The sequence below is a fragment of the Tauraco erythrolophus genome, chromosome 9 (genome assembly GCF_009769465.1).
Source record: "Tauraco erythrolophus isolate bTauEry1 chromosome 9, bTauEry1.pri, whole genome shotgun sequence".
NCBI classification, from domain to species: Eukaryota; Metazoa; Chordata; class Aves; order Musophagiformes; family Musophagidae; genus Tauraco; species Tauraco erythrolophus.
This window is the reverse complement of record NC_141473.1, coordinates 38,238,996-38,256,829: the sequence shown is the minus strand read 5'-3', so window position 1 is coordinate 38,256,829 and position 17,834 is coordinate 38,238,996. Positions and strand designations below refer to the sequence as shown.

The 17,834-nt window shown below is 50.7% G+C and overlaps 1 protein-coding gene across 1 annotated transcript in view; it reads left to right on the top strand.

Moving 5' to 3' along the window:
* Positions 1-10,143: 10,143 nt before the first annotated feature.
* The window catches only part of ADAMTS14 (ADAM metallopeptidase with thrombospondin type 1 motif 14), a 29,128-nt gene continuing 21,437 nt past the window's right edge, over positions 10,144-17,834 (top strand). The window contains exons 1-3 of the mRNA XM_086616199.1: positions 10,144-10,216; positions 10,594-11,018; positions 17,130-17,286. Coding sequence (XP_086472325.1) covers positions 10,144-10,216; positions 10,594-11,018; positions 17,130-17,286 — 655 coding nt within the window. The remainder of the gene's footprint in view (positions 10,217-10,593; positions 11,019-17,129; positions 17,287-17,834) is intronic.

Here is a 17,834-nt window from a genome sequence, read left to right as displayed (position 1 = left end):
CTGACCTGCAGGAGTTTCCCACCCCTCTGAGCTGGTGGGGTGAGTGGGGGTGCCGGTGCCATGTATGCCCCAGCTCTGCTGCTCAGCCCTGCCTGCTAAAACCGAGGAAGACAATGGCATTCTTTTTTTTTCTTTTTTTTTTTGTCTCTCACTTTTACCATTTCTTGCCAGAAACCAGTCCATTGTGAGCAAACGGAGGGATATACATCATATATTATATAGAGAGAATGCAGAATAATTAGAGAATTGATATTATGTAGCAGAATATATACTGTATATACTATATTTTATATAGTATACTTTGTATATTCTAGATTACGCATATATTGTGTATATTCTGTAGATTTTATATATAATATAGGACATAATAATTACACAATGATACAAAGTACACATTCTGTAATTATTCTATATAATGCAATGTATAGTATACTCTATTTAATAACACATTCTATATTCTATTATATTCTCTATAATATATAGAATATATTCTCTATAATTCTATATACAGTATATAGATATATATATCTATTATAATATAATTATATATAAAAACATTATATAAATTCTATATATATTCTATATAGTATATAGAATATGTAACATATAGCGTATGTAACAGAATATATAACAATATGTAACTTATAGAATACCTAATATTGAATATATAACATTGAATATGTAACGTTGAATACGTAACATATAGAATACGTAACGTATAGAATACCTAACGTATAGAACATGTAATATGTAGACTATAAATATAAAGGCACGTTTAAGCAGCAGCTATTAGCAAGCTGGGGTTAATGAGCTGACCCCCCAGCCCCGTTGGGGCATATTCCCTGCCAGGAGCAGTGTTTCAGGCCAGGGAGGCATCAGCAAGGGGGTCTGTGGACAAAAATACTTACAAAAAGAGAAACTCAAATCGTGTTTTTATATTGAAAAAAAAAAAAGAGAAATGTGCTTTTCCATTGGTTGAGGCTGTAGCTGACCTCTCTGCTGGCAATCGCTTAGCGTGAGCTTCTGGGAGCGAAACAAGCCTCTATTTGTTTCACCTTTTTATTACTCCCAACTCCTATTTACCTTGTTTTTTTCAGAGCCAGCTTTGCTCCGCCGAGGAAAGCCCATGGAAAGAGGAGCGCTCAGTGATTGATTTCATTGATTCTCACGAAAACTGCTTTTCTGACCCTCCATTCACTCCTGTCTCTCCGCCCCCCTCATCATCTTCTTCAGGCCTTTGAGCACAGGAAGCAGCTGGGGCGACCCGCAGTTATTTGAGGGCAGATAAGTAAATATTTAAATCCCAGCCAGGAGTCCTAAGGGGTTGATTTCAGAGCGGGAAACGCGGATCTCTGGCTGGTTTTCTGCTATACCGGCCCAATGGTGTATATATAATATATAATACATAACACATAATACATAGTATAATATATAACATATACCACACAACATACCATATATAATAGAATATAGTATAATGTAATATATGGGATACATAGTATACGATATATTATATATACCATATACTATGTAATGCAATATATAATATATATAATATATAGAGAATAATAGTAATTAAAAATTATATATACACCCACCCCTTATTCCAGCGATGGAAGAAGTTATTCGTGGCATGTAATACCTTATACCTTATACATCTCCCCAGGAGCTGGAACCCAAAGCTGGGGGGGCACCAGCATCCCCCCCCCTCCCCAATTTCTGCTGGCGGACCAGCAGTGTTTGCCTTTCTCCCCGTGCCACTTGGGAAGCCTTGAGGGACGCTTGCTCCCACGTGCCAAAAATACTCTGGATCATCATCAAAGAGGGTTTTTTTTTTTGCCAATTTGCGAGTCCAGCTCCGTTGTCGTCAAAGCAGTGAGTGATTTTATTACTTTTAAATTTTTTTTCCCCTTTTTTCTGGCTGTAGCTGTTGGGAATGGGGGGGGGTAGCGTGGCAACGGCAGCTTCCGTAGCTGCGCTCGGCTACTGGCTAACGAGATTATTTTTTAAATGGATAAGCTTGTAGTTATTAATGCTTCTAGTTGCCTTCCCGTCCCCGAGGGTTTGGTACGCGCTGACATACCATTTCCAGGTTTTTTTCTGCAGTAGATGTGGGCTCTGTTCTTGTAGGAGAGGTCACAGATAAAAGTATAATTTAAAACCCCACTTATATACAATGAGATGTGATGAACTTGTAACCCTGGGCAGTGCTAAATAGCATTCACTGTCCATACAGGGAGAAAAGCTGTCTTTTAAATCCCTGTTCAAACATATTTTAATATAAAACATTTATTTAAAAAGAAAAAAAGAGAGGAAAACCTTTCCCCCCCTTTTCTTCTGGGTGAGTAGAAATCCTTGGAAGCTTAAAATCATGTGTCTTTATGTTTTTTCATGCATCGAAAGGGGAAAATATGCCGAGGAGCCAATATTCCACTGGCACGTGGGACTGCAAGGGGAACTCTGCCACAGCGCCGGCTAAATCACCGCGGCGATCGGGGGCTTCAGGGCTACGTTTTGTTAAAAAGAAAACCCTTTTTTTCCTTATTTTCTCCACCCAGCTGCAGCAGCTCTGCTGCACGTGAAACGTCAGAGGCACCCAGGTCCCGCCGACATCAGCTATCCGAATACCAACTGGGGAGCGTTCCTGAACCATTGGTGAAAATTAGGTGTATTTTGGGGCTGGGGGATGATGTAATTTCTATTTACTGAAGAAGGGACTAGGGGGGATGCATGGGAAGAGGCAAAAGTGATGCTGGGGAGGCATGGGCTGGCATGGGGCCACTGTGAATAGCTCTGACATACAATAATAATAACATCATCAGCAACAACAACAACAATAATAAATAATAATAATAATTATTATTATTTCTGTGTTTTTCTTTCTATGATGTACCCCTCCAGCAGAACCCCCCGATGAAACTGTTGGCCCTCTGCGAAGAGACTGCATCTGTGTTTCATTTTACAGCTGAAGAATAGTAATTAAGATGCTTTCGCAGAGCCAGGGCTCGGAAAACTAAAAATAAAAGCCATATAGGCACAATACCAGACCTCCAAGCACCATAAACTTTCCTTCCCCACCCCGTTCTTGCCCTCCCAGCCCCATCAGACCCTTGAGCACAGCTTGTTTTGGGGTCCAGCCCTTGCTCTCCATCTTGGGGAACGGAGCGGCAGGTATGGAGTGGGCTGGGGAGGCAGGAATAATTCACAAGCTGGAAGAGGCTGGTACGGAGAAGAGGGATTTTTGGCTAAATCCAGAGGAGTGATACAAGCGCCATCCCTGCGGGCATCGCACGGAGGTTTTCCGAAGCCTCAAAAATTGGGGACGTGGTACAAAACTTCTTGCAGCACCTCGGGGTGCTCCTGGCCCCACTCGAATGAAAAATTAAATTTCCCCAGCTAAAAGAGGAGACGAGGCTCAATGAGACTCACTTGAAAGCGATCGCCGGCTGGCAGGAGTTGTGCCAGAATGATAACCATCAGCCAAGGGGATGAGTGAGGCCCCAGGGGACTGGGAAAAGCTCAGTAGCTAGCTTGAAGAGGGAAAAAAAAAAAAAAAAAAGAAAAAAAAAAAGATTTGGGGTTTACACACCAGTAAGCTTAATTTTAGCAGGAGGATGATGAAAAATTAATAAGATGATCGATGCATAGAGAGGGAATGGTGCAGCTGGAGGGATGCTGGGCATGGCTAACCTCGTTTTCTCGGGCCTTGATGGGAAAAATAGTGCCGTAAATAAAGGGAAAGGCTGGGGATGGGCGTCTCCCACCAGCCAGCCCCGCGGCGCGGGTGCGTGTTTCAGCAGGGGCAGCACATCTCCCCAGATGCTGGTGGGATGCAGGCGATGCCAGGGTCAGCATCCTGCCCCACCCTGGGTGGTCTGAGCCACGGCCGCTCGCCATCCCGAGAATATGGTGCATGTATTTCTCTTGGATGCTTTAAGCAGCGCAATGCATTTAGGTGGATGAGCAGGAGATGTTTCCCATGGGATTGGGCTGGGCGCAGGGCTCCGATCCCAGCAAAACGCTGCCTGGCTGCCAGGGGGAGAACGCATATCCCGGTAGGGTTCATGCTGCCATCCCATCTTGCCACAGGGTATGCATCTATATGGGAATCCGTCGCTCTCTGGAGGGTTCTTGCTGTCGTCCTTGGTGCATTACCCTCATCTTCCTGCCGTAAGGGCAAGGGAGCCAAGGGGTGGGCTATCTTCGCATAGGGAAAGGGCTGTAGGAAAGGTGAGAAAATCCAAATAACCAGTACAAAAACTTCCGGACATAAGCAGCTGCGAGAAAATGTTCAGCTAGAACAGGAGGAAAAACTTTCCGAGATAAGAAAAACATGACGCGGCCAAAAAAAAAAATATATATATATATATACATATATAATGGATGTCCTGGGGGCTCGTGGAGGCTCTCTCCATCTTTGGAGGTCTTAAAGCGCGGATTAGGGAGGGATCTGCCAGGAATGAGCGTGCCTCGGGCCAGCCGGAGACCAGATGATGTGCCTGTCAGCTCTGCGTCTCTGAAAGCAGGGCTGGCGCGTCTCCTCCTCTTCTCCTGGCTGAGCACAGCACCTTCGTGACTCTCCTTGGTGGTCTTCTACCAGCACACCTAAAAAAATCCCCCCCACCCCAACCCCGGCAAGAGCTGAGATTCCGGAAAAGGGATGTCTTTCCCTGCTTTGGCCGGGGGTGCTGGAGGGAGTCGGGGGAAGATGCTTGGGGGGGCTTTTGTCTTGGTTCCCCTTCCACCACCGAGTGCTGCTGCAGGTCTTCGCCCTTCTCTGGGCCATGGATGTGTCTTGAAGCCGGGATGGGTGGAGGGAGCAGGTAAAAACCCCGGCTGCCCCCCCTGCCCACCTTACCCGTGCCTGGCATGCTGGTCCAGCTCTTCTGAGATGCTAATCCATCTCTCCCAGGGCTCCTGCTTCCTTCTTGCAGCTGCTTTTAAAAACACAAACCGAACCAACTGGCTGGAAAAATGCTTTTTTGTCCTCCTTTTTTCTTTTTTTTTTCTTTTTTTTTTTGTCTCTCACTTTTACCATTTCTTGCCAGAAACCAGTCCATTGTGAGCCTTTAAATCTCTGGGAAGAAGAAACGTGGTGAGTGATGGCTGGAAATACGGCTCTCGCGTCTTGCTCCGGTAGATCCCAAGCTCCTGGCTCCTAAACTCATGATATTATGGGTAGAAAAGCCGGTTTAGATAATTGATGGAGATTGCTATGATTTTATTAGACCTTAATGCCCTCTCCTCCAGGAGCCTCGCACAGCTGAGCAGAACAACAAGTGCCCATACAGGCACAAAAAATAGACCCAATTAACTATTTTTTTTTAAAATAAATCCTTCCAGCTTGGTGTGAAGGTTTTCCCAGCGCTCAAATTCAGGATTAATTGCACTTGGGGGCCAATAGCCGCATCTACTGCCAGTGGAGAGGGACCACCCTGTGCGGAGGTTTGGGGCACGTTGCCTGGGCTCTGGCTCCGAGCGGTACCCAACTGGGATAAGCAGAGCTTGGTTGCATCACGTCTCTCCAGGATGGGCAGATCTTGGTAAGGCCAGATATCCTTGTCTGTAAATTGGAGAGACATGGATTTGATGGATGGACCACTCGGTGGATAAGGAATTGGCTGGATGGTTGCAGTCAAAGAGTTGTGGTCAACAGCTCCATGTCCAAGTGGAAGCCAGTGATGAGTGGTGTTCCTCAGGGGTCAGTACTGGGGCTGGTGCTGTTTAACATTTTGTTGGAGACATGGACAGTGGGATCGAGTGCACCCTCAGCGACTTTGCTGATGACGCCAAGCTGTGCGGTGTTGTGGACACGCTGGAGGGAAGGGATGCCATCCAGAGGGACCTTGACAGGCTGGAGAGGTGGGCCTGTGAGAACCTCATGAGGTTCAACAAGGTCAAGTGCAAGGTCCTGCACGTGGGTCGGGGAAATCCCAAGCACAAGCACAGGCTGGGCGGAGAATGGATTGAGAGCAGCCCTGAGGAGATGCACTTGGGGGTGCTGGTTGGTGAAAAGCTCAACATGAGCCTGCGATAGGCGCTTACAGCCCAGAAAGCCAGCTGTATACCCTGGGCTGCATCCAAAGCAGCATGGCCAGCAGGTCGAGGGAGGGGATTCTGCCCCTCTGCTCTGCTCTCGTGAGACCCCACCTGCAGTGCTGCGTTCAGCTCTGGGGTCCCCAACACAACAAGGACATGGAGCTGCTGGAGTAAGTCCAGAGGAGGCCATGAAGATGATCCGAGGGCTGGAGCACCTCTGCTATGGAGACAGGCTGAGAGAGTTGGGGCTGTTCAGCCTGGAGAAGAGAAGGTTCCGGGGAGACCTTCGAGCAGCCTTCCAGTACCTAAAGGGGCTACAAGAAAGCTGGAGAAGGGCTTTTGACAAGGGCGTGTAGTGACAGGACAAGGGACAATGGCTTTAAACTGAAAGAGGGGAGATTTGGACTAGATCTGAGGAAGAAACTCTTCCCTCTGAGGGTGGTGAGGCACTGGAACAGATTGCCCAAAGAAGCTGTGGCTGCCCCATCCCTGGAAGTGTTCAAGGCCAGGTTGGATGAGGCTTTGAGCAACCTGGTGTAGTGGCAGGTGTCCCTGCCCGTGGCAGGGGGCTTGGAACTAGATGATCTTTGAGGTCTCTTCCAACCCAAACCATCCCATGATTTATAATAAATGCTGGAGTCTCCTAGAGGAAAAACAGTCAGTTTGGTGTTTTAAAAGCAGCAGCTGTTGGCAGCTTTTTTCTTTGGAAGCTGGAAAGAAAAACTGCTCCTCCCTGGACCTAGAGGTCACCTAATAAATGAGAAAGTCCCTGAAAAGATGTCACTGGGAAATCTCAGGGCTGGAGAGAGGAACACCCACTGAATTGGAACGCGGAATCACAAAGCTTATTATCGCTGGCGGAAACGGGGGCTCGAGATAAAACAGCATTTGAGGAGGGGAAAACAGGAAAAGGCTCCATTTGAACACCCCCCAAAAAAAAGGAAAGGAAAAGGTTAAGCCTAAAGTCAAGGAGAAGGGTCGGGGCAGAGTCAGAGGCCGAGAGGGGAAAGGCAAAGCCGGGAGACAAAGAGGAGAATAGAGAGGCCAAAGCAACGGGGAAGGACGGAAGGATGGACACGGGAGGGAAAGGACATGTGGGGAAGGAAAGGAAAGGGCAGAACAGAGGGCAGAGGGGCCAGGGGTCACTGCAGGGGTTGTTCCTTCTCAGCTGCAGCTGAAACGAGGCGTTGCGGGGCTTTTAGGGGGCAAGAGTGAACGCGTTGGTGGGGAAAAGAAGCTGGGATGTCCGGGAAACCACCTCGGCCGAGTCCCTTCTGGGGTATGTGAGATGCCTGGGATCCCCTCCTGCCCCGCTTGGACCATGCTATGAAGCAGTCGTCATCTCTCCTCCCCGTTATTAATTCATTATCAAGCAATTAAATCGTTGCAGATCTCCGTTTAGCTTTCCCAGCAAGAAACATCTCATCTTCGCCTGGCTTCACTCTTCCCATCCTCTCTTTCTGCTGGGGATAGGGAGGAAAAAGGCTGGAAATAAAGAATCACTTTTTTTTTTTTTTTTTTATTTTTAAAAATGATGGTATATTGGCAGAGATAACGGAAAAATCCACTTGCAGTGGTTGTTCATTTTAATAATTCCAGGCGGTGAGACCAAGGGGTAGGGCTGATGTCCCTGCTAGGGTGACGAATTAACACCTCGGCCTCTGGGAGCTCATGAGATCCGCTTCAGGGTCTCGTTCCCACCACGCGTAGCGGGTTACAGGATGGATACCCCAAACCCAGTATTTATTTATTTATTTATTATATAAATAATTTCTTTATTCCCTTTAGAAAGCCCACGCGTGGGAGGAATTGCACGGCCGTCGCTCCGCGGCCGTCGCCATTCCGCCAGATTTACGCTGCCCAAGCCAACGGTTTGGTAACGTCGGGGAAGCGTTAACGGCCTAGAGGGACCGGATGAGTTCATGGGTCTTGCGGAGGAAGAAATAGTTTCTGCCTCTACAAAAAAGTAATGAAACGATGTTTTGCAGAGCTGTTCTTCACCAAAGTACGCTCTTTAGTACGTGCTTCGTCATAACTCCGTTTGGTTGTAAGAAGGGCTTGTTCCAGCTGTAGTGCTCTTAATGCTGCCGAAATCACCGAAAACGCTTGAAGCGCAAACTCTTCCTCTCTCTTTCATGGAAGGAATCTCTCACATACCACTTCTTGTGTTTAATTATATATTGCACCAGGCACCAGGACTTAAATCGGGTAACGAAATCTGGTTTTCCAGCTTGAGATTCTCTAGTTGAAACAAGCTTATCCATTTATTTTTCTGGAGATACCTGTGGCTTTACCTGTTGGGTTTTTTTTTTTGGGATTTTGGCTCTCCCTCATCTGCAGCTCCAGAGCGATGCTTTGGCACCATCTGTTCTGCATGACGTGGCTCAAGAGCCCTCAGGCGCCGCTTCCCTCAGCCCTTTGCCAGAAATGACCACAGTGGGACCATCTCCAAGGTGTTCCCCATCCCCACGTGTGGATCCTTCCTCCGGCACCTTCCAGCTGCCACCGCCATCCACCCACATCCACAGGTGGAGGGAAGCAGAGCTTTTCAAAGGTGGCTTTTTTCAAACGGTGGTCTTCTCCTGCCACTCACTGCACTGCTGGGCTGGGAGCAGACCTCCAACTGAGGTCGTCCTACCAAGGAGATCCGAAATAATGACATCCTGTGAAGTTTGCAACCTTTCCCGTTGCACTCTGGCTGCTGCGTCGGCTTAGACAACAAGGTCTTCAAGGTGGAGGATTACCTCTTCGGACAAGCTTTGCATGGCCGAGCGTAACCCCAACCGCCCCTGAGGCCCCACGTCAGTATAATCCATGCACAACCAGCACGACTGGTATTACCAGCACCGCAGCACAGCCCCCTCCCTGGAGCTGGCCTTGGAGTCCTGTCCAGGACGACATTTAGAAGCTCAAAAAAATGATCGCTGGACCCAGCAAGCGCAAACGGTATGGGGAGACGTGTTCCTCTGTGTCGATGGAAGGGAGGTTTGGGCAAGAGATGCTGAGAAGCCCTGCTCTGGTGGCCACCCGTCCTCTGCCTGGTGCTTCGGGCGTTCACGTGGTGGGCGTCTTCTGTGGTGAAAACGAGCAATGAGAGAAGCCCCGTTACCCAGGTGTTGGATTTGTTGCAATTATCTTTATTTTTTAGGGGACCAGCCTGAGTCATTTGCCCCCTCATAAGGGCAGTAGCCAGGAGCCTGATGAAGCACAGCACATGCCCAACTGGAAAACCCACGCAGTGGTCAACCTAGGAGAGCCGGCGTTCAGAATTGATGTGCCACTCTCGTGCCAACTTCTCCCATCACATCCCTTCCCAAAAAAACAGAGGGGAGCAGTGGGGGAAAAGAAAAAAAAAAGGAAAATCCCCATCCCAGCTGTTTCTAAACAGGATGTTTACCTCCACTTCAGGAGGCGGCAGTGCTTTTTAAGCACCGGGAAACGTTTTGGTTCTCCCTAAGGAGCAGCTCGGTGCGGGGGCCCCGCTCCGGCGTGGGGCCAGGGGTGAGTTTTGGGGGAGAAGCGCAGGGTAGAGAGGGAAAGGGCAGGACCAGGGAGGGGGGAAATCGCTCCGGCTGCCCCTGCGGCTCCCGGCGCGCCTCGCCTTTGTTCGGGCCGGGATGGAGCCGGGCGGCCGCGGGGCGGGGGAGGGAGGGAGGGAGGGAAGGAGGCGGGGAGGGGGGGGGAGAGGCGGGGGAGGGGGGGGGTGGGGAGACCGGAGCCGGTTGCCCGAAAAGGCTTTTTTTTTTTTTTTTAACCCTTCAAGAAAAGAACCGCAACCCGCGAACTTTTTTTTTTTTTTTTTAAAATATGAAGAAAAAGTAAAGAAAAAAAAAATTTCGAAAAATCATTGGGGGAAAAAAAAAACCAAACCAAAACCACACAAACCACCCGTAACTCCCACCCCCTTCCCCCAGACCCTGCCCCCGGCCCGCCCCACGCCGCTCACGGAGGTGGTGGCGGCGGCGGGAGCGGCCGCAGCCCCGGCCCCGGCAGCGGCGGCGGCGGCGGCGGCGGCGGCGGCGGCGGGGGGAGGCGGGCACCGGGCGCCGCCCGCCCCGCAGCCCGCCCGCCCCGCAGCCCGCCGCGCCGCTCCGCCGGCCCCAAATGGATTATCTGCGGCTGGTGCTCTCCTGCCTCGTCCCCCTGCACGGCTGCCTGGCCGCCGGCAGCGCCCCAGGTACGGCCCCTGCCCCCGGGGAGGGGGGTCCCGGGGATGGGATGGGGGGGGGTTGGGGGGGTTGGCAGGTGATTCGTACCCTGGAGGATGGGGAGAAAGGGAGGGGAGGTTTGGTTTCGGTGGGAAGTGGGGAGGAGATGGAGGGTGGGGGAGAAGTAGTTGGCGAGCGAGGGGGCGCGTCAGCCCGAGTTTATTCTGCTACGGTTGACGCGCCCCGGTTAAAACTACAAAGCGGAGCTTCGTCGAGAAGGGGGGAAAAAAGCAACTGGTTGGGTTTCTGGAGCTCCGGCTGGGTGAAGGTTCCCCCAAGTTGGGTTGGCCGGCGGGATGCTGCGTGCCCGTCGTCGAGCCCTTCTCCCTCCGGCTTGTTTCCGCAGAGCTCCTCTTGTCCGGCAAACTCAGCGAGTATGGTGTGATCGTCCCCTTCAGCGCCGATTGCCGGGGTCGCTTCCTCTCGCACGTGGTGTCCGGCGACGCGGCGGGGATCGGCGAAGCCAACTGTCCCCCGGTCCCTCGCCCGACCCGCCGCCGTGCCCCCCGCAGCCCCCCAGATGGGGCCGAGTCCTCCCGGCGCCGCGAAGCCGTCGGCCGCTTGGTCTACTTCAATGTCACGGTTTTTGGGAAGGAGCTGCACCTCCGGCTGAGGCCCAACCGGCGGCTGGTGCCGCTGGGCGCTGTGGCTGAATGGCAGGAGGATTTCGAGGTCCTTTTCCGGGAACCCCTCCAACACCGGTGCCTCTTCACCGGCGACATCTCCGGCATGCCGGGCGCCGCCGTGGCCATCAGCAACTGCGACGGACTGGTAAGCTCGAGGCTGGCGGGGAGGCTTGCGCGCTCTTGCTTGCGTTTCGGGGCGGTTTTCTCTTAAGAGGTGAATTGTGGCATCTCGAAACCGTTTTTTTTTTTTGGTGACGCGGTAGTTGTCCGCGCCGTCCATCTCCCCTTTTCCCCACGAGGCTCGTGGCGTAAGCGGTGCAGGGCGCCGCACGTGCGAGCGCTCCGACCCTCCGCTATACCTTGGGACCGCTAAAGGAACTTTTTCTTCTGCCTTTCCCACCTCCTAAACGAGGCCGAGTGAGCTCGAGCATCTCCCGGAATCTCTGTTGCCCTGCGGTCTCACTCCCACTGAGCAGCTTTTTGGGGGAGAACCTCTTTTTTTTAATTGATTTTATTTTCCTAATAGCCGACGTGCTCAGTGTCTTTTGGCTTTCCGAGCGCAGTTGGGCACCGGTAACTCGCTGCCGGGCACTTTAATTGCTTTCAGTGGCTCTGCTCCCTCATTTGCGCCGGCGTCTGGTCTGCCCTTGGCTTTCCAACCCTTGATACGCTCGAGGAATCGCTTCTCATTTTTTATTTTTATACTTTGGCCCGTTGCCCTTCACATTTCCTTTTGAGCCAATTTAATCCTTGTTTTAAGTGCCAGCGTTTGCCCTTTCCTCCTGGTACCGCTTACGTTACTCCTGGGTTGGAGTAAACTTCTTATTTTGCGTTTTTTTTTTTTAAAAAATATTTCTGTTTTGGGTGTTTTATTCTAGGAGTTCCTCAGCCAATTTTAGCTGCTAGCACAAACAATTTGGCATTCCTTTCTTTTTATGCAGCGCCTGGTGTTACTATACGAGCCGAAATGATAGAGCAGCACAGCTAGAAATACGTATTTCGCCTACGTATAGTAGTTTGGTTTATTTTTTTTTTTCCCGACCATTTTAACACATCGTCCGCAACTTTTGAAGCATATATTTTTTAAATTTTTTTTTTTGGTCTCAGATGAAGCTGTGATTTTTGCGGATGAAGCTGAAATTTCTCTGTGATGTGGATCATGCCGGGGCTGGTGAATTTGGGCAGGCTTGAAAGCTGTAAAGATCTTGCCTATAACTCCAGCAAGCAACTAGTAGTGCTGCCTCTGGGGTGAAAAACCATTTTTTAAGGGTGCAGGCTGACGTTGCGGATATAATTCCCGCTGGCATCGCGAGTGGACGGACGCTGGAAGCCGTCGGCAGCTGAGTCCATATCCTGCCGTGGTGGGAAGCAGTGGGGACGGTGTTTGGGGGTTTCTTGTCCTCAGAGCCTGCTCTACTGTCAGGGTCTGTCTCTTGTAGGCTTTATTTTAACTTTTCCAAGACTTTCGGTTTGTTTCTTCGTGTGGGGCTCCAGCAGTGCTAGGGAAGAGGAGAAAAAAAAAAAAAAATCTTTCTTTTTTTCTTTCTCTTCCTGCTGTGTATTTATTGCTCCGTGGCCAACGAATAAACACCCTGGCCTCAAGCATTAATTTCCCATCATCTGGCGAAGTACATGTGGCCATCACAGGCTGGGGGAAGAGGTCAGGAGGACCGAGCCCGAGCAGGGGCTCTGCTCCTCCCCTGGTAAAGAGGATTTTGTGATGATTTGGGATAACGGCTTTAGACTGAGAGCATCAATTCAGATTAGATCTAAGGAAGAAATTTTTCACTCTGAGGGTGGTGAGGCACTGGAACAGGTTGCCCAGAGAAGCTGTGGATGCCCCATTCCTGGAAGTGTTCAAGGCCAGGTTGGATGAGGCTTTGAGCAACCTGGTGTAGTGGAAGGTGTCCCTGCCCGTGGCAGGGGGTTGGAACTAGGTGGTCTTGAAGGTCCCTTCCAACCCAAACCGTCCTGTGATTCTATGATAATGGCCAACCTAGCAGTTGGCTTCTCTCTTTTGTGGGTTTTTCTGGCTGGTGTAGATTGCTATATGGTCCTCTGGCATAAATTAGTCTGACATTTTGTATCTGCTTGGGGTCTGTCCCCTTTGAGGGAGTAGTGAGACCAAGAGGACCGCCAAGAAAAGCAGCCAAAAGAGCGTGATTTAGCAAACGGAGCAAAAAACAGAACCGGGACGCAGCAATAGGCATGGATGAGATGGAACTGATGACCACGCCGTACCTCCAGCGTGACCCAGCAGAGGAGCAGCAGAACCCCCGGGAGGGACGTACGCGGTCGGGACCGTCGTTAACGTCGTGCTAGGTAGGGACTAACTTATCCGGGGGAACAGCGGCTGTAGGTAGCCTCGTTGCTCTTCGATGCGCGCGTCCCTCGGAATCGCCGTGGGCTTTTTCTGGAAGTTATCCACCAGCTTCCAAAGGGGATTATGACATTCGCATCCTGGTATAGAGTGCGTGGGAGGCGCAGGGCTGTGCTTGGCCGCTCGTTTCTGGGCAGAGGAGACGTTTCTGGGATGCCGCGGACGGAGGCTGTGTACACAAAGAGATTATGCTGTGTATAAACAGAGACTGAGATTATAAATAACGAGGGAGAGAAAAAAAAAAAAAACCAACCCAGCTCTTGAAGAAGAAAGTAGGAGCTAAATCTTTCCCAAATCCATATTTAGCCATGGAAGTGAGCCGATTTCTTTTTGCGGATGCCAAACCCACCGCTGTTATTTGCTGCAGGCACCCGTGCGTGAAAATCCGTGGTGTCTCGTACCAGGGTGGGAAGATGCCGTCGTCCGTGACATAATTCCCAAGCTGATCTGAGCCACCAAATTCCTAACGGATAAAGTAGTGTTAGTCAGCAATCTGCCCCGGCAGACGCGTCTCGCTGCAGCAAAGGCATCGTCCCGTCTTTCCGCGCGTGGTTGACCTCACTTTCCTTCGTGCTTCACTGGTTGCAGAGATGGGGGGTGAAGAATTATCATCCGGAGGCACCGCATTCACTTTCGGTGGCGGATTTTTCCCCGCTCCTCCCTGGGGTTATTTGCACCGGACAAACCCGACGTGTCGCAAAAGCGTAGAGCCGGTGTTTTCCGTCCCCGTCGCCCTGACCTGCTACGAGTGGGTGGCAGTGGATAAGTGGAGCACGGAGGTGCTCAGGAGCTGTAATTGATAGGGAACAAAAGGAGAAAGAGTTGCTGTAATGATGCCCCTGTGCCAAAAAAATACGGCTTTGTCTTCTGGGATTTTCCCTGCAGCTCCTGAACTTAATTTCAGGAAGAAAAAAGGTGCTGCTGGTTTAAATGCCCGGCAGGTGAGAGGTCTCAAGGCGTTGCTCTCGATGGAAACGGAGCAAACCATGTCTGAAGGTGTAATATTTATTTTAGCCCCCAAACTTTGCTGATGGGAAGCTCTCCCTGCGTCTCGCTTAGCGTCTTGCCCGGGTTTGCCACGCTGGACCGCCTGCTCGGTGAAACGGTGCAGGGTGGGAGTCTGAGCGGTTCATTCCCTCGCTCCATTCCGCCAATTCCACCTTCCCTTTTAATGCCAATGAGCTTGCGGATGGAGAAGTACCAAAACAGCGACCGAGCACCTCTGGGCCGTGCCCTGGTGCCATGCACGCCATGCTGCTGCCACATGTGGTCCAGGTCCGTGACGGGCAGACGCCCCTCTCTACAGATTCCCCCACCCCACCCTGATGCCTTCTCCGGGCAATCTCTGGCTGAAAGGCCAGCAGCGGCTTTCTGGGACTTTTATCCAAATTAAGTGTGAATTCATGTAGGAAAAATACATAACTGTGCACATGCAGCTGGATTTCGCCCCCCTCCTCGGTGCTGTTTGCTTCTCTGGCGGAGTGGAGCGGCTTGATTCATTTTTCCATGTTTCGGCTGCCTTGAAGTATCGGAATTTCCTGAATTCCTGGGGGAGTTGGAAGTTTTTACCCAGCGATGTTGGAGGAGTCACTTATCCGGGGTGTTGGGAGAGGAGGGATCCTCCTTGGCGAGGCTGGCTCCGGGCTGGTTCATCTCTCCCGTAGCTTGGGGAGACACAAGAAAGCTGGAAAAGAGGCTTCACCCTCTGTGAGCTGGCAGAAGTGTGTGTGATGTTCTCCTTAAACTAGTAAGAAAAGTATATTTCCCTCTTTCCAGTGGAATTGTCTTCAAAGGGCTGTTTTGTAGTTGGGGGGTTACCTTCACTGGGAGCTGCAGAGAGCACCTCGTGTTAGAAATATCACCAACGATAGTCCCGCCTTGCCGGGTTTCGTTTGATTTGGTGTTACTATTAAACCAAATAAAACCGGGGGTGGGAAGCACGTGGCGAATCCATCGTGGAGGACGGGATCAACCTCCTGGCCAGAGCCCAGGGAAGGATCATCGGGGTCTTTTAGGTGACATCTGGCCCCTCTTGCTGCCTCCCTATGGTTATAGCCTTCCCGAAATGTTGAAGTACAACCCAAGCTGCTCCTTTCAAAGACCGAGCAGGTTGGTGCATGCCTCTTGCAATGACTTTTTTTTTTCCTATTTTTGTATCTCCCGCGGTTTCCGTTTTGTTTATGAGGCTGCTCCGTCACGGTTGGAGGCAGTAGCGTGTTGCATCCCGCCTTTGGGAGAACGCCCAGGCGAGAAAGTCAGATTTTAATCCGGCCTTGCGGCGACGCGGCTTTCCTCCGGCTGCCTGACTCAGCAAGTCCCGGCTTTTGCCGTAAATCCATCAACCAGCTTTGGAGTGCCTCATGGCCGGGTGAAACGCCCCAGGGCAGGGCTGCGAGGGGGTGGCAGTGCCCCAGCAGACCTTCTCCTGGGGCAGGGGTCAGTGCTTCTGCCAGTGGGATGAACTAGGACGCTGGCAGGGGTAGGCGTGCCGGGGAATTTGGAGTAGCCCGAATTTGGAGCGATGTCCAAGATGGAAGGACGGCAGTCAGTGGGAAATTGTCGGCGTTAATCAGGGGTGTAAGATCTGAGCGTGTTTGCGATTCCTGTGTCAGATGTCCAAGCGCTCTGCCCTCCTGGCTACTCAATTTTGCACTCAGCGATGGATGCCCACCTTCTCATCGTTATAACGAAGAGCAACTTCTTAGACCTGCCCCATTGTCATGGTCTTGCCCAGCCATCGCTGGACCTGACCTGGGAGCTGACCCTTTGGCTTGATCTCTGCCTTATCGCTACCACCTTGCCTCGTGCTCCAGGCTCTTGGTTGAACCTGGCTGTGGTCTTCGTCAGCCTGGTTGAGGGCTGGTGGGACAAGCCCTGGCTGCTGAGGTCCTGTCTTGGTGACCTGAACGTCTCCTGCAGGAAGGACCTGAGATACGTGTGTCAGGCAAGTTGATCCTAGCACAACCGCCCGTACTTCAGATTCCTGAGGAAGGAGGTAAAACAAAACCAGCCAAAAACTTGCTTTCCAGGGGAGTTAAGCAGCTAATAAAACCCGAGTGGAGCAGGAAATTTGATGAAGTCTAACGGAGCCAGGTTGGCTGGTGCCACGGTGAACGCGACGGTATGTGAATGCGAAGGGGATCCAATGACCCAGGCGGGCTTGGAAGAGCCCCAGCTTTGCCTGGCTGTTTACGGAGCCCAGCTCACATCTTCGTACCGGTCTCTGCCAAAAAAACTAAATATATATATATTTTTTTTTTTTTTAAATATTTTGTTTTATTGGGTGAGAACAGTTCCAATACCCCGGCGCTGATGAGGACTCCAGTAGGTACATGCGATGGCGGGAGCTGTGAAAAACGCTGGGCTCAGTGGGGCTGGCCATGGGGTGGAAGCCAAATCCTGGCCATCCTTCTGCTTGCTTGAGGTTCGACCTGGCTGGCGCCACGGGGCATGAGCGCTTGGGCCCACGTCAAGGGGGATTTGTCGGGAGCTTGGTGTTAATTAGGAGCCAGCCGGTAGCTGGGATGACATTTCCAACCACGTTTGCCCTCTTGTTCTTCTTCCTCGCCTTTGGGAGGTGGAGTCAATGAGAAGGAATGGAGTTTCCTAGCCATGTAAGGACATAACTTGAGTCGTGGCCAGTTTTTCCTGGTTGTTCTTTCCCCCCTTTTTTGTTTTTTATTATTTTTCCCTCTCCAGGAGAAATTAAGGGTCATCGTACATGAACGTGTTAATGGATCCATCCCAATATCATGGAGTAGCATCAGTACACCCAATTTATTTGGGATGCTTTTTCTCCCTTGCATTCATGCGTGCTCTGCATCAATTTTTTCCCCTCCTCCCCCCTCCTTTTCTTTATTTCTTTGTGGAGTCCAGGCTGGCCTGATTCGAACAGACAGCAATGAGTTCTTCATCGAGCCCTTGGAGAGGGGGCAGCAGGAGACGGAGGAGCACGGGAGGGCCCACGTGGTGTACCGCCGGTCGGCCATCCGGCGGGACGGTGCCGAGCCGCGCTACGACCTCCACCCCCAAGGTAAGGGCTGCTGCAATCTAGTCTTTTCCAACAATTAGTGATGATTTCTGGGATTACATAATATAATATAATATTATATTATTAAATAGCAATAACTGTTTCTCCTTATGCATGCCCTCTGGCTCATCCATCTTGCCCTATGGCTTTAACAGCCTGTTAAAGGGTTGTCAGTGAGAAGAAAGGAAGGAAAATGCTGAGGTTTTGCTGGGAACTTTGAAATTCTTCCAAATTTAGTTGGAATTGGATGAGTTATGCATGAGTTATTCTTCCTCAAAGAGGAAGAATCTCATAGATGGGTGCAATCAGGTCCATGGATGATCACATCATCCTTGGGATGGGAAGGAGTCAGGAGGAGCCAGGCTTGGTGCCACCCAGCCTTTGGCTGCGACTTGGAGACATACGTGCCGCAGGCTTAACGTCACCTATATGTTGTGAAACGAGGCATTGAGTTGACGTTTTAACAGGTGATAGAAGCCTTTTCTTTTCCCAGCATTCATAATTAATTTTGCTTTCCTAGTGCCTTCTCCTTTTATTTTTTTTTTTCTCCT